Source organism: Oncorhynchus masou, chromosome 24 (assembly GCF_036934945.1).
Source record: "Oncorhynchus masou masou isolate Uvic2021 chromosome 24, UVic_Omas_1.1, whole genome shotgun sequence".
Lineage (NCBI taxonomy): Eukaryota > Metazoa > Chordata > Actinopteri > Salmoniformes > Salmonidae > Oncorhynchus > Oncorhynchus masou.
The window spans coordinates 52,700,694-52,716,367 of NC_088235.1; the positions used below are offsets into that span (position 1 = coordinate 52,700,694).

The 15,674-nt window shown below is 41.0% G+C and overlaps 1 protein-coding gene across 1 annotated transcript in view; it reads right to left on the reverse strand.

Moving 5' to 3' along the window:
* Positions 1–2,765: 2,765 nt before the first annotated feature.
* The window catches only part of LOC135512320 (SH3 and PX domain-containing protein 2A-like), a 110,414-nt gene continuing 97,505 nt past the window's right edge, over positions 2,766–15,674 (reverse strand). Inside the window, exons 13-14 of the mRNA XM_064934237.1 lie at positions 7,769–7,888; positions 2,766–7,119 (exon numbers count right to left, since the gene is read on the reverse strand). Of these exons, the coding sequence (XP_064790309.1) occupies positions 5,218–7,119; positions 7,769–7,888 (2,022 nt within the window). The 3' untranslated portion in view covers positions 2,766–5,217. The remainder of the gene's footprint in view (positions 7,120–7,768; positions 7,889–15,674) is intronic.

Genomic DNA, 15,674 nt, shown 5'->3' on the forward strand with positions numbered 1-15,674 from the left:
AAGGTGAACCTTTGCCCCAGTCTGAGGTCCTGAGCACTCTGGAGCAGGTTTTCATCAAGGATCTCTCTGTACTTAGCGCCATTAATTTTTCCTTCGATCCGGACTAGTCTCCCAGTCCCTTCCGCATAAAAACATCCCCACATCATGATGCTGTCAACACCATGCTTCACCGTAGGGATGGTCCCAGGTTTCCTCCAGACATGACGCTTGGAATTCAGGCCAAAAGTTCAATCTTGGTTTCATCAGACCAGAGAATCTTGTTGACTTTTACTGAGGAGTGGCTTCCGTCTAGCCACTCTATCATAAAGGCCTGATTGGTGGAGGGTTGCAGAAATGGTTGTCCTTCTGGAAGGTTCTCCCATCTCCACAGAGGAACTTTGGAGCTCTGTCAGAGTGACCATTGGGTTCTTGGTCACCTCCCTGACTAAGGCCGTTCTCCCCCTGATTGCTCAATTTGGCCGGGCAGCCAGCTCAAGGATGAGTCTTGGTGATTCTAAACTTCTTCATTTTAAGAAATGGAGCCCACTGTGTTCTTGGGGACATTCAATGCTGCATAAATGTTTAGGTACCCTGCCAAATAATGCCCAATCAATTGAATTTACCACAGGTGGACTCCAATCAAGTTGAAGAAACATCTGAAGGATGATCAATAAAAACAGGATGCACCTGAGCTCAAGTCTCATAGCAAAGAGTCTGAATACTTATTTAAATAAAGGTATTTCTGCTTAAAATAAAAACATTGGCAAAAATTTCACACAGCCAGGACAAGTCTCTGAATGTCCTTGAGTGGCCCAGACAGAGCCAGGACAAGTCTCTGAATGTCCTTGAGTGGCCCAGACAGAGCCAGGACTTGAACCGGATCGAACATCTCTTGAAAGACTTGAAGATAGCTGTGCAGCAACCATCCCCATCCAACCTGAAAGAGCTTGAGAGGATCTTCAGATAAGAATGGTAGAAACTCCCCAAATATAGGTGTACCGAGCGTGTAGCGTCATACCCAAGGAGACTCGAGGCTATAATCGCTGCCAAAGGTGCTTCAACAAAGTACTGAGTAAAAATTCTGAATATTTATGTAAATGTGATTTTTTTAAATGTATTTAATCCACTTTAGAATAAAGCTGTAAGGTAACAAAATATGTAAAAGGGGAGGGGTCTAAACTTTTTGATTGCACTGTATATCTTGAAAACTTGATTGCTGACATTTTGGGACTATATCAACAATGGACTAATGAAACAAATACCAAAATGCTGTCATGTTGGTGCTAGCAGGCAGGTTAGGTTGCGCAAAGTATCAACAGCCAATCCAGTAGGGTCAATAGGAAACTATAGGGAGCTTCGGCTGGTCAACAGCAATGCAATATTATGGAGTAAGCAACAAAAGTTCAGCTCAGAGAGGAATGCACAAGATCAGATTCTTGCAGAAAAATCCACTTAACTATTGAGAATCTTAACAGCCTCATTACCTAAAATGAAGACAGCCACTCAATCTGTTGCCTCTCTTTTCTTCACTGCTTTGAATAGTATGATGCGTTAAGGTTTAAGGCACTTTAGTTTGCATTACCCCCAAGGTGTCTCATACCTTGAAACATACAAGATAAAGAAATTAAAATAATCATAATTCATTCTGTAAAAGAATTACATCTTTAAGCAAAATGCACACTGAGGTAATGCAGAAAGTGCATTTATTCACAATTAATTCATTATTATTGTTTACATGTAATCATAAAATGAACGTTCTCTCTGCTGAATAATATAAATAAAATTTCTGCAATGTAGCAAGCTCTAAAACTAAAGTTAGATTCCATGCTGTCCAGCAGACAATGACAAAGGAAATAAAATAAAACTGGCAGAATAGGATCATTCATTGGAACCATATTTTAGCAGTCTTGAACATCAGCCATAAGAGGGCCAGCTTCTTTAAAATAAATTGAGAATTTTGTGCTTGGGCAAGAAAGTATGTAATGTGACCTATCCATTGATAAATCAGTTCTATTCCATTTTATGTAAGACAGGGTAAGATTAACTCAATGTAACTAGACGTTAGTTCAAAATAGGGAATGAATTACTTGAAATACTTTATTTAAAAAGTTATGTAGCTAGAATATATGTTCAAACATAAACATTTATACTACACAGCATTGTTAAGAGTACACCTTTTGAAATACTGTGTGTGCCTCCTTTTCAAAGGGGCAAGAGTATCAAGTCTTTCCCGATATGAGTTATGAGTAGCACCAGGTGGGTCATTGTTTTATGCATTTGCACTGCTGCCTGCAAGCCCCTTGCGGTATAAATAAAGGATTTTAAATGTAATTGATTTGTTCCCTCTCAGATAAGATCACAATTTAAGTTATTGGAATTAGAATTGCTATTCAACACATCGCCGAGGTTTGGTTTTGAAAGCAAATGCAAAGCCTCAATTCCAATATTCAAGTCAAATATTTCTTCATCTGGTAAATTAAATGGAATAATGGAAGTGCATAAGCAGCTCATCATTTATTTGTATTTTTTTTACAACCTATATTAGCAAACATCTTAAAAGGTAGTTCATTAAAATGTACTTACTAGAAGAAGACGATTCTGAAGAGCAAAACAAAATGCTGATTTACCACTCCTTCAAATATACAGTAGGCTGACTTATTTTGTCACAAGACCAGAGCAGAAATATACTTCTAAGGTGGTGAATGATACATACTGTACGTTTAAGACATTAGTGTCAAGAAAATCATGAAACAGTGATAAAGAATTACATTAAAGCTACAGTCAGCAACTTGGGAAGCTGTTTAATGGTTATTTCAATTCTTCATATTTATCCATTGATTCTGGAAGAAAATTCTTATAAATGCCTTCAGCACAACTGTCTGTCTTTGTCATAAACCGAAATTGTCCTAGCCCTATCCCTCAGCTGCACCCAAAACGAGTGGCAGGGACGCAGGGACACTTGTTTTTCAAATCTCAGACTGTAGCTTTTAAGAGGTATCAAATTACTTACATGCTGTAATGAACTGATAGAACACATTCACAAAGCTCTACAACAAGATGTCATACACACATAGCCATATGAAACAATATTACGTGAAATATACATTAAGCTTCATAACAAAGTGACTTAAAAACATGCACAAGACATCCTGCAAATGACATTTAACATATGAGAAGGTGTAGCAACAGACCTTTTAAATACAACATACATTACTTAAACAAAACATTTTAAACATGCAAAAAGCTTTAAAGGTCCAGTGCAGCCAAAAACTACATTTGTCTGTGTTATATATACAATGCATTCGGAAAGTATTCAGACCCCTTGACTTTTCAACATTTTGTTGGATTATAGCCTTATTCTAAAAAAAAAATCCTCGTCAAATCTACAAATTATACCCCAAAGTGACAAAGCAAAAAAAGGTTTTAAGATATTTTTGCAAATGTATTAAAAATAAAATACTGAAATATTACATTTCCATAAGTATTCAGACCCTTTAGTCAGTACTTTGTTGAAAAACCTTTGGCAGGGATTACGGCCTTGAGTCTTCTTGGGTATGAAGCTACAAGCTTGGCACACCTGTATTTGGGGAGTTTCTTCCATTCTTCCCTGCAGATCCTCTTAAACTCTGTCAGGTTGGAAGGGGAGTGTTGCTGCACAGCTCTTTTCAGGTCTCTCCAGAGATGTTCGATTTTGTTCAAGTTCGGGCTCTGGCTGGACCACTCAAGGACATTCAGAGACTTGTCCCGAAGCCACTCCTGCGTTGTCTTGGCTGTGTACTTAGGGTCGTTGTCCTGTTGGAAGGTGAATCTTAATCCCAGTCTGAGGCCCTGAGCGCTCTGGGGCGCTCTGTACTTTGCTCTGTTCATCTTTCCCTCAATCCTGACTAGTCCCCCAGTCCCTGCCACTGAAAATCAACCTCACAGCATGCTGCTTCCACCCCCATGGTCCCAGGTTTCCTACAGACGTGACGCTTCGCTTGGCATTCAAGCCTGGTTTCATCAGACCAGAGAATCTTGTTTCTCATGGTCTGAGAGACATTCATTAAGGTGCATTTTGTCAAATTTCAAGCGGGCTATCATGTGCATTTTACTGAGAAGTGGCTTCCGTCTGGCCACTCTACCATAAAGGCCTGATTGGTAGAGTGCTGCAGAGATGGTTGTCCTTCTGGAAGTTTCTCCAATCAAGGAACTCCAATCAAGTTGTAGAAACATCTCAAGGTTGATCAATGGAAACAGGATGCACGTGAGCTTAATTTCGATTCTCATAGCATAGTGTCTGAATTCTTATATAAATAAGGTTTTAAAAACCTGTTTTTGCTTTGTCGTAATGGGGTATTGTGTGTAGATTGCTGAGGATTTCCTCCATTTTAGAATAAGGCTGTAACGTAACAAAATGTGGAAAAGGTGGAAGAGGTCTGAATACTTTGCAAATGCACTGTATATATATTTACACACTATCATGTTAGAATAATACTGTGAAATTGTAAAAAAATATATGATAATGCCCTTTTAGAGTAAAAGCTATTTGAGTAAATTAGTTAATAAACCTATTGCTATTTGCTAACAAGCTATTTTTGTTTATTTTTGACTATTTTAATTGAAAACAATCACAGTAAGCTACTTATTTTTACCCAGAAATTATTTGATATTGATATAAAAATGGCTGCGTTGGACCTTTAAAGAAGAAATCATAAAAAAACATTATATGATCAAATATCATTAGAAGTGAATAATTTGTTGCCCATTGGAGATCATTAAGTAATGTTATCATGTCACAAAATCTCACCATGATCAGCCAAAGCTGTTCAAAGCTCTTCCACTGGTGTCCAAATCCCATTATTCTTCCATTTTGGATCAAAAAGCACATTTCATCAAATCAACCACTTTGTTTAATTATTTTGTTAAATATTTGATTGACCTTTTGCTGATTTTAATGCCAAAGGTATTTGTTCCAACCCCCGGCTATCTGTGAATAGATAAAATCCTGTCAAAAAAGTATACTTTGAAGTATTTTCTTTGTCACTTCAGATTAGAATAATAAAATGTCAAGTAATTATATGCAGGATTGGTTGGCCGCCCTCAGTTTAGAAAACACAAAGTATACCACTTCAATGATACTATAAATGGTGTCTTCTTACACTGTAAATAAACAGTGTCTTTCCATTTCCATCTCCACCATCTCCACTGTCTTCCATGGTCTCTGACCTGATTGCACATGCACTGAATAATAGTGTGTTACTAGCTCTTCCTTTCCAGGTAATTTGAGGGGACCCAGCCTTTTCGAGGTCGACCTCCGTCCAGGATCTGGCAGTACCACCACCCATTAGGGTTCCTCTCCAGAACCTCCAGAGTCGTTCCTTCGGGGAACCCCATGGTCTCCTCATCACCATGGTAATCCGCTATGGAGACATACACCTCATGGAGGTTGTTGTGGATGAGGTGGGTTTTGGGTTTCACCGTGGAAATAGGTAGACCGTTCCTCTGAGTCCCCCGGCCCAGTGATTCGGAGCTTCCCGTGCCGGGTCTGTTCCGGTTTGCCATGTTACCATTCGGCACTGGGCACCGCGGGTTAGTACCAAAGGAAGCGTTGCGGCGCAAGCTGGGACTAGAGCGTGGGTGGTCAGTGGAATTGAGTGACTCACCCCTCCTAAGGGAGCCTACTGGGTTTGGCCCGTCGATGATTGGCTTGGAGATGAAGACAGACTGGGGCCTGACCACCTGCTGCTGTTTCAAAACATTCTTCTGAGAGCCATTGAACAGGCCAAAGGGCTTGGAGGGGATGGGTGGTATGCTCCTCTTTAGGCTCTGGTTGATGTTGTTCAGGGCCTGGACTCTCTGCTCATTCTTCTCCAGGCTGTTGGACTTGCTCAGGCTGCCCAGTTTGGTAGGGGTGCCATCGGACTCTGACCCAGCTTTGTCGTCTAGCTGCCTGACAGGCTCCAGGTAGTAGGTTGGAGCCCAGCCCTCAGTGTCGCCCAAGCGGACGTACCACCAGCCGCTCTCCTGCTTCTCCAGCACCTCCACTTCCACCCCGGGAGGGAAGCTCATCTCTGAGTCCTGGACCTTCTCATAGGCCTCTGTAGTGCGGTAGAGACTGCAGCCCTCGTCTGAGTCTCCCCGGCTGCCTTTAGAATAGATGGAGGAGATGTCGGAGGTGCTGTGGGAGGACACAGAGTCCTCAGAGGAGATGACAGAGGCTGTTTCAAAGTCTTCTCCTCTGGAGCCCTTCTTCAGCTGGCCTGTAGGCCTAAGTTGTCTCCGGAGGCTGCCGATGTCCATTTTCTCTGCACTGGAGGCCTTGGCCAGCTGGGGCTTAGGCCTGACCAATGGCTTAGGTTTGGTGGAGGACTTGGTGGAGCCCATCTTGTGCTCCTCTTTGTCCTTCTTGGGCCTGGACTGCTTGGAGAGATCTGGGTTGGACTCTGTAGTGGCAGGTTTAGAGCTGGATGCCCCGGCCTCTGCTTTGGTTTGAGACAGGGACTGGCTGCCGTTCAGCTGGATTGTCTTCCCTTTTCTCCTTGCCCCAAACATGGAGTGAGAGTTTTCAGCTTTGCTAGTCTCCAACGGGGCACTAATCTTCAGGAAGTCTGAGTCGCCACTGGATTGTGTATAAGGCATCTCTCTGAAACGCATGAAGCAGTCATTCTCATAGATACACTCCTCTCCCTCAGGCTCCTCCTCTTCCTGCCCCACGTCCTCGGACGACTCGCCCATCTTGAAGGAGGCGCTATGGAGAGAAGAGGACGGAGATGGCTTGGAGGAAAGGTGAGAGCCCTTCTCTGAGGAGCTATCCTCGTTCTTCCCATCCGCTGAGGACCCATCTGTCCTGAGGAACTCAAACTCTGACTCCAGATCAAACCCAATGGCAGGAATATCATATTCTGGCTCCTCGTACAAAGGCCTTCCAGGAGATGCAGGGGACTCTGGAACCTCGGAACCAGGAATGCTGGTAGGGATAGTCTCCTCAGAGTCCTGCTTCTTGACGGGCGGGGCTGGGGGCGGGACTTTGGGCCGGCTCAGAGTGCTGGTTCTGCGGTTTAGGTTGGGCTTCTTTCGTTTGTCGATGTAGGAGCAGGGAGCCCAGCCCTCTTTCTCACCAATCTGGATATACCACCAGCCACCAGAGTTCTTCTCGATCACCTACAAAACAGAACAGAGAGAATTCATTGGTAAGAATAGGCATCATCAGGCCTCCCGGGTGGCGCAGTGGTTAAAGGCGCTGTACTGCAGCACCAGCTGTGCCATCAGAGACTCTGGGTTCGAGCCTAGGCTCTGTAACCGGCCGCGACCGGGAGGCCCGTGGGGCGACGCACAATTGGCCTAGCATCGTCCGGGTTAGGGAGGGCTTGGCCGGTAGGGATGTCCTTGTCTCATCGCGTACCAGCGACTCCTGTGGCGGGCCGGGCGCAGTGCGCACTAACCAAGGTTGCCAGGTGCACGGTGTTTCCTCCGACACATTGGTGCGGCTGGCTTCCGGATTGGATGCGCGCTGTGTTAAGAAGCAGTGTGGCTTGGTTGGGTTGTGTATCGGAGGACACATGACTTTCAACCTTCGTCTCTTCCGAGCCCGTACGAGAGTTGTAGCGATGAGACAAGATAGTAGCTACTAAAACAATTGGATACCACGAAATTGGGGAGAAAAAGGGGTAAACTTCACCAAAAAAATAAATAAAGAATAAGCCACAGTATCTGCATTATCTGTTAATTTCAAGAATTTAACTGAACAAGGTCAAAAAAAATAACACATTGGACATGCATGCACTCCAAAGTATACATAAAAGAAGCTTACATCTGCTTTCTGCCCTCCATTAAAACTGATGCCATCTGAAATGACGGACTGGAACTCTGCAATGGTGTAGTACTCTGCTTCAACAGTAGGGGGCTCTGGTGGCGAGGGTAAATTGAATCCCTGAGTGGAAAAAATGTTACAGCATTATGTGTATTGCACAGCTGATACTGTTAAAAGGAAACAATAATAATTGGCCATAGAGTTCAACTTCCAATTTAAAATAACGTTCCTGTTAGATGTCGATTTCCACCTAAATAGACATACCCAAAAGTAATTATTTATCATGAGAAGGCCATAAACAATAACTAGTAATGCTGCAAGAAAGATTACAATCTCATCATTCTTGTAAATGTTTTTATAAATTGCCTAATGTACTCACTTTTTAGGACAAAAGCACAAGTACATAGTAAAAATATGATCAAAGGATGATCAGAGGATAGGTCTTGAAATGACTCAATAGGAATAGGACTAGGTCAACAAAAGTTGAGGAATAGGCCTTGAAATGACTCAAATACTTTCTAAATATACGTAGTGTTATAAATCCTCTCCCCCTGAGTATAGAGTTGCTTACATTTACTGAAAGTCTGCTGCAGTGGGAAGGATGCTCTCCCCCTCTGCCTTGGAGGAGTGAAGTGTCTGTTTACAGGTCACACCTCTGACCTTTCATGGGACCCTTGTCCCGGCCCACCATGACCTTGAGCCAATAGGAACTTTAGGCCAGAACTGATGTAAGGGCGGTAGGTTGCCTAGCCGGTTAAAAGCGTTGGGCCAGTAACCGAAAGGTCGCTGGTTCGAATTCCCGAGCCGGCAAGGTGAAAAATATGTCAATGTGCCTTTGAGCAAGGCACTTAACCCTAATTGCTCCTGTAAATCTCTCTGGATAAGAGCATCTGCTAAACACACAAAAAAAGTTTTTAAAAATGATAAGAATCAGGCCCATCCCGGGGTCAAAAGTCAGTTTCATTTTTCCAGTGAAAGGAGTAGGCTACTCTACCACAACTGGACATTTCTATCTGCTCTTTTCTGCAAAGGATTCTAAACTCTGAACCTCCCTGGTGTGATGTGAATGCGTCAATGATGAGTAAGTGATTCTCTTCACCCAACAGGTCATGTGCATAATGTTGTTGAGGGTAATTCGCTTTTTACAATGGTTATTAAATGGCTAATACTTTGTACTTATACTTTACATTTTATTATTGTTATTTAAATGGTAAAGTGTTTACATTGTTCTTCTGTGTGGTTTGTAGGTTATTAGAGAATTTCGGCAATAGCCATGCAAGAGTATGTGGACACCCCTTCAAATAGTGGATTCACCTATTACAGGCACACCAGAAGCTGACAGGTGTATAAAACCGAGCACACAGCCATACAATCTCTATAGACAAACATTGGCAGTAGAATGGCCTTACTGAAGAGCTCAGTGACTTTCAATGTGGCACCGTCATACTGTAGGATGCCACCTTTCCAACAGGTCAGTTCGTCAGATTTCTGCCCTGCTAGAGCTGCACCAGTCAACTGGAAGTGCTGTTATTGTGAAGTGGAAACAACAGCTCAGCCGTGAAGTGGTAGGCCACACAAGCTCACAGAACGGGGCCGCCGGGTGCTAAAGCGTGTAGGGCATAGAAATAATCTGTCCTGAGTTGCAACACTCACTACCGAGTTCCAAACTGCCTCTGGAAGCAATGTCAGCACAAGAACTGTACGTTGGGAGCTTCAAGAAATGGGTTTCCATGGCCAAGCAGCCGCACACAAGCTTAAGATTAAAATGCGCAATGCCAAGAGATGTGGCTGGAGTGGTGTAAATCTCGCCACAATTGGACTCTGGAGCAGTGGAAACACGTTCTCTGGAATGATGAATCAAGCTTCACCATCTGGCGGTCCGACAGACAAATCTGGGTTTGGCGGATGCCAGGAGAACACTGCCTGCCCGAATGCATAGTGCCAACTGTAAAGTTTGTTGGAGGAGGAATAATGGTCTGGGGCTGTTTTTCATGGTTCCGGCTAGGCACCTTTGTTTCAGTGACGGGAAATCTTAATGCTACAGCACGATATGCTAGATAATTCTGTGCTTCCAACTTTGTGGCAACAGTTTGGGGAAGGCCCTTTCCTGTTTCAGCATGACAATGCCCCCGTGCACAAAGCGAGGTTAATACAGAAATGGGTTGTCGAGATCGGTGTGGAAGACCTTGAATGGCCTGCACAGTGCCCTGACATCAACCGCATGAATTGGAAGACTGTAGCTCCATCAATGTCAGCATCACTTCCAATCCCCCGTATATTTTTTTGCAAATATATATAAACATATACACATATACATACATAAATACATCCATATACACATACATACAGAACCAGTCAAAAGTTTGGACAACTCCTCATTCAGTAACTATTTACGGAAGAAGCAGTCAGCTGGTTTTCTGATGGAGTGGCCAGCACAGTCACCGGATCTGAACCTACTGAGCTGTTGTGGGAGCAGCTTGACCGTATGATGGGTAAGAAGTGCCCATCAAACCAATCCAACTTGTGGGAGGTGCTTCAGGAAGCATGGGGTGAAATCTTTTCAGATTACCTCAACAAAAACAGAAAATTGACAACGAGAATGCCAAAGGTCTGCAAGGCTGTAATTGCTGCAAATGGAGGATTCTTTGACGAAAGCAATGTTTGAAGAACACAATTATTACTTCAATTAAAAAATTTAAATCATTATTTATGACCTTATCAACGTCTTGACTATATTTTTTCTATTCATTTTGCAACTCATTTCATGGATGTTTTCATGGAAGACAAGGACATTTATAAGTGACCCCCCAATTTTTAAAATATATTTTCCTTTATTACTTTCTAACACTCCACCGCTCCCCTAATTAGAATAAACAAATGTACAACAATGCTTAGGCTTCTACTTCCAGTTTACACATTATATATTTTGTTTGTTTATACTCCTGTCCTTCCTCTAACCTCAACATCTCCATCTATTTCTTTCACAAAAGTTCTAAACCTATACATGTTTTACGGAAACAGTATTTTTTACAGTAGTTATCTTGTTGTTATTAGTTATTATTCCCAACCTTCAGCTTCATTCAACCCCTCCCATCTATCTTTTAACACCATCCATATTGGATTCATAATTTGCCATTTCTTTTTCAACTGTGCTGTGATGTTTAACAAAAGTTCTGAACCTTTCTATTCTTATAATTTTTTACAGATTGTAAATAACAAATATACACTTTTGCTAAAAGTATTATATTATTGATCGATTGACTATGACTTTTCAGATGACACAGTAGTGCTATCTGCAGAGTTAGCTCCAGGTAAATGTTGCAATTCTTTAGCCATTTCTACATCTATGACCAAAAACAAGCTACATATGGACAGTAAAAAATGGTTGATTCTGTCTTTTCACAGCAAAATCTGCAGAGCTGGGAAGATTGTATCCCCCATATATATATATATATAACATTCTACTGGTTGCAATAATTTTGTATAATTTAAAATGAACAATTCTAAGATTTCAATCTGATGTCGTTTTGTGTACCAGTTCATAAACACGTACCATGGAATCCGTACGTTGAAAACCTCTTCCCAACTATTTTGCAATCTATATGGCACAGCTTTCAATTTTTTGGTCCTTAAATGAAACTTGTATACTTTTTTATTTATCACAATTTTCTATAACCAATTATGGTTTTTAATGCAGGGCCGACAGACAAGTTCCCTACTTTTCCCCTCTTACACGTTCCTAAGTTTGGGTAGAGGAGACATTTCCATACATTTAAGTTAGCTGCATGTGTGACATAACTCCACCAATCCTATTTATGATATAATTTACAAAGATTATACAATTTTTCAAATTTTTTATGATTTCTTTTATCTATAACTATATTTGTCACGCTCGTCGTAATAATGGTCGAACCAAGCTGCAGCACGATATGGTTTACACATAATTTATTCAAGTGAAAAACTTGGAACAAAAAAAATAAAGAAACAAACAACGAACCGTGACTAACGAGATGCTATGTGCACTAACTCAAAACAATATCCCATAACACAACACACTGGTGGAAAAATGCTACTTAAGTATGATCCTCAATTAGAGACAATGATAGCCAGCTGCCTCTAATTGGGAATCATACCAAAACACCAACACAGAAAAAACAAACTAGAACCCCACATAGAAAATATAAACTAGACTAAAGCCCTAGTCACGTCCTGACCTACTCTACCATAGACAATAAAGGCTTTCTATGGTCAGGACGTGACACTTGTTTTAAAAATAGTCGATATTTGGGAGATTATTTCCTTTTCAAATAACTGAATGTGCAAGGTTGTAATTTGAATAAAGGGGAAAAGGCCATTCTTGAACATAGGGTGAGAAATCTTTATTAATTTGCTAGGGAACCAGTTTGGATTTAAGAATAACTTTTGTTTGACTGAAGCCTTTAAAGTCTAATGCTTCAATATTTAATAATTTCTGCCCTCCGAATTCATATTCATTACATAAATAGCCCCATTTAATTTGAACTGTTAGACCATTTAATCACCATTAGACCATTTAATTGGTAAACTACACATTAATGTAAAAGTTGTATTTTTAGTACAAAAGTTGTTTTGTAATTTAGTACATTTATCATAATTTGGTTGTAATCCAGAGAGGTTAGAAAATGTATCTAAATCCTCTATGAGGCTGTGGAGGGAACCAAATTGTGGATTTAAAAGAAACCATGAATGATCAGCGTACAATGACACTTTTGTGATTAAACCCTGGATTTCTAACCCATTGATATTATTGTTGGATCTGATTTTAATAGCTAACCTTTCAAGGGCCATAATAAATACATATGCCGATTGTGGACAACCTTGTTTTACTCCTCAACAGTTGAAAACTTTCAGAAGTAGCCATTATTGTCACGACTTCTACCGAAGTCGGTTCCTCTCCCTGTTCGGGCGGTGTTTGGCGGACGACTTAACCGGTCTTCTAGCCATCGCCGATCCATTTTTCATGTTCCATTTGTTTTGTCTTTTTTTCACACTCACCTGGTTTCAATTCCCTAATTACATGTTGTATATGTTCCCTCTGTTTCAACCATGTCCTTGTTGGGAATTGTTTATTGTAAGTACATGTGCATTGTGTGACTGGTGCGATACTGGTTTTGTGCCCATGTGTTTGTTGTTTTTTGTATGCCGGTAGTTATGTTTATTCTTGATACTCCCCATCCCATATCCGGGATCGTGAATAAAGCCTCAGGCTCATTAGCATAACGCAACGTTAACGATTTCTGAAAATCGCAAATGAAATGAAAATAATATGCCTGCTCTCAAGCTTAGCCTTTTCTTAACTTCTTGAAACTCCCCATCCCGGATCCGGGATCGTGACTAAAGCCTCAGGCTCATTAGCATAACGCAACGTTAACGATTTCTGAAAATCGCAAATAAAATTAAAATAATGCGTCTGCTCTCAAGCTTAGCCTTTTCTTAACAACACTGTCATCTCAGATTTTCAAAATATGCTTTTGAACCATAGAAATTGACTAATTTGTGTAAGAGTATGCAAAGCTAGCATAGCATTTTGTGTAGCATGTAGCACGCAACATTTTCACAAAAACCAGATAACCAAATAAATAAAATCATTTACCTTTGAAGAGCTTCTGATGTTTTCAATGAGGAGACTCTCAGTCACATACCAAATGCGCAGTGTTTCCTGAAAGCGTCTGTGTGTAGGAGAAATCGTTCCGTTTTCTACATTGCGTCTGGCTACCGAAACGAACCGAAAATGCAGTCACCTACAACGTAAAACTTTTTCCGGATTAACTACATAATATCGACCGAAACATGGCAAACGTTGTTTGGAATCAGTCCTCAAGGTGTTTTTTTCACATATCTCTTCATTGACATGCAGTTCGTGGAAGCTTGCTTTACTCTCTGTAACGTATGGAAAAATACTGGCAGGTGACTTTTGCGCACCAATTTCGGCGCAGGACACCGGGCGGACACTGGTAAATGTGGTCTGTTATGGTCAATCTTCCAATGATCTGCCTACAAATACGTCACAATGCTGCAGACACCTTGGGGAAACGACAGAAAGGGCAGACTTACTCCTCTCGCGTTCACAGCCATATAAGGAGACCATGGAAAACAGAGCCTCAAAAATCCTTGTCATTTCCTGGATGCCATCTCATCTTGATTTTGCCTGAAGCTCACGTTATAGGGCACGCACAGAGAAGATCTTTGTATTTCTGGACACGTCAGAGTGTTTTCTTTCGAACGGTAGCAATTATATGCATAGTCGAGCATCTTTTTGTGACAAAATATCTTGTTTAAAACGGGAACGTTTTTCATCCAAAAATGAAATAGCGCCCCCAGAGCATCAACAGGTTAACAACACTGTCATCTCAGATTTTCAAAATATGCTTTTGAACCATAGCAAATCAAGCATTTGTGTAAGAGTATTGCAAGCTAGCTTAGCATTTTGCGTAGCATTTAGCACGCAACATTTTCACAAAAACCAGATAACCAAATAAGTAAAATCATTTACCTTTGAAGAGCTTCGGATGTTTTCAATGAAGAGACTCTCAGTTACATAGCAAATGTTCAGTTTTTCCTGAAAGAATCTTTGTGTAGGAGAAATCGCTCCGTTTTGTACATCACATTTGGCTACCAAAACGAAAATTCAGTCACCAAAACGTCAAACTTTTTCCGAATTAACTCCATAATATCGACCGAAACATGGCAAACGTTGTTTAGAATCAATCATCAAGGTGTTTTTTCACATATCTCTTCATTGATATGCCATTCGTGGAAGCATGATTTCCCCTCAGAATCCCATGGAAAAATACCAGCAGCTGAAAATGACGCACCAATTTCGACGGAGGACACCGGGCGGACACCTGGAAAATGTAGTCTCTTATGGTCAATCTTCCAATGATATGCCTACAAATACGTCACAATGCTGCAGACACCTTGGGGAAACGATAGATAGGGCAGACTCATTCCTCTCGCATTCACAGCCATATAAGGAGACAATGGAAAACAGAGTCTCAAAAATCCTGCTCATTTCCTGGTTGCCGTTTCATCTTGGTTTTGCCTGTAGCTCCCGTTCTAGGGCACCCACAGACAATATCCTTGCAGTTCTGGAAAATTCAGAGTGTTTTCTTTCCAAAGCTATCAATTATATGCATAGTCGAGCATCTTTTTGTGACAAAATATCTTGTTTAAAACGGGAACGTTTTTCATCCAAAAATGAAATTGCGCCCCAAGAGTTTCAAGAGGTTAAACGGCTCTGGCTAATTACCAAGTTCTGCTCTCCTGCGTTTGACTTCACTTCCACCAGTTACGCACCCATTACAATTATTTACTGTTTTACACCGTGGGTTATTATACATGATTTTAACCCATTCTATAAGAGATTCTCCAAAATTGAAATGTTCCAAGCATTTATATATAAACTGCAGTCATACTTTCTCTAAAGCCTTTTCAAAATCAGCTATGAATAGCAGGCCTGGTTTCCCAGATTTTTCAAAGTGTTCTATTGTTTCCAGTCTTATATTATCTCCAATTTATCGTCCATGTAAAAAACTTGTATGATTAGAATTCATATCTGACAATACCTTTTTAATTCTATGCGCTATACATTTTGCTAGAATTTTGGCATCACAACACTGAAGTGTAAGAGCGTCAGACCTTCTTGTTGAGTGTCTAATAATCTACCATTTACATAGTAGTGGTTAAAACACGCTAATAACTCCTGCACTTGTTTGTTTAGTTGAGGTCATGTGCAAATTCCCTTAGAATGGGCCCCTATGGCCTAAAATGGCAGTTGTCTAACAGCCTGGCTGTTATTTTACTGTTACTGCTGCTATTGTTGCTGGTGTTTATAGCCATTATCATTGCACTCTATGAACAATTTATA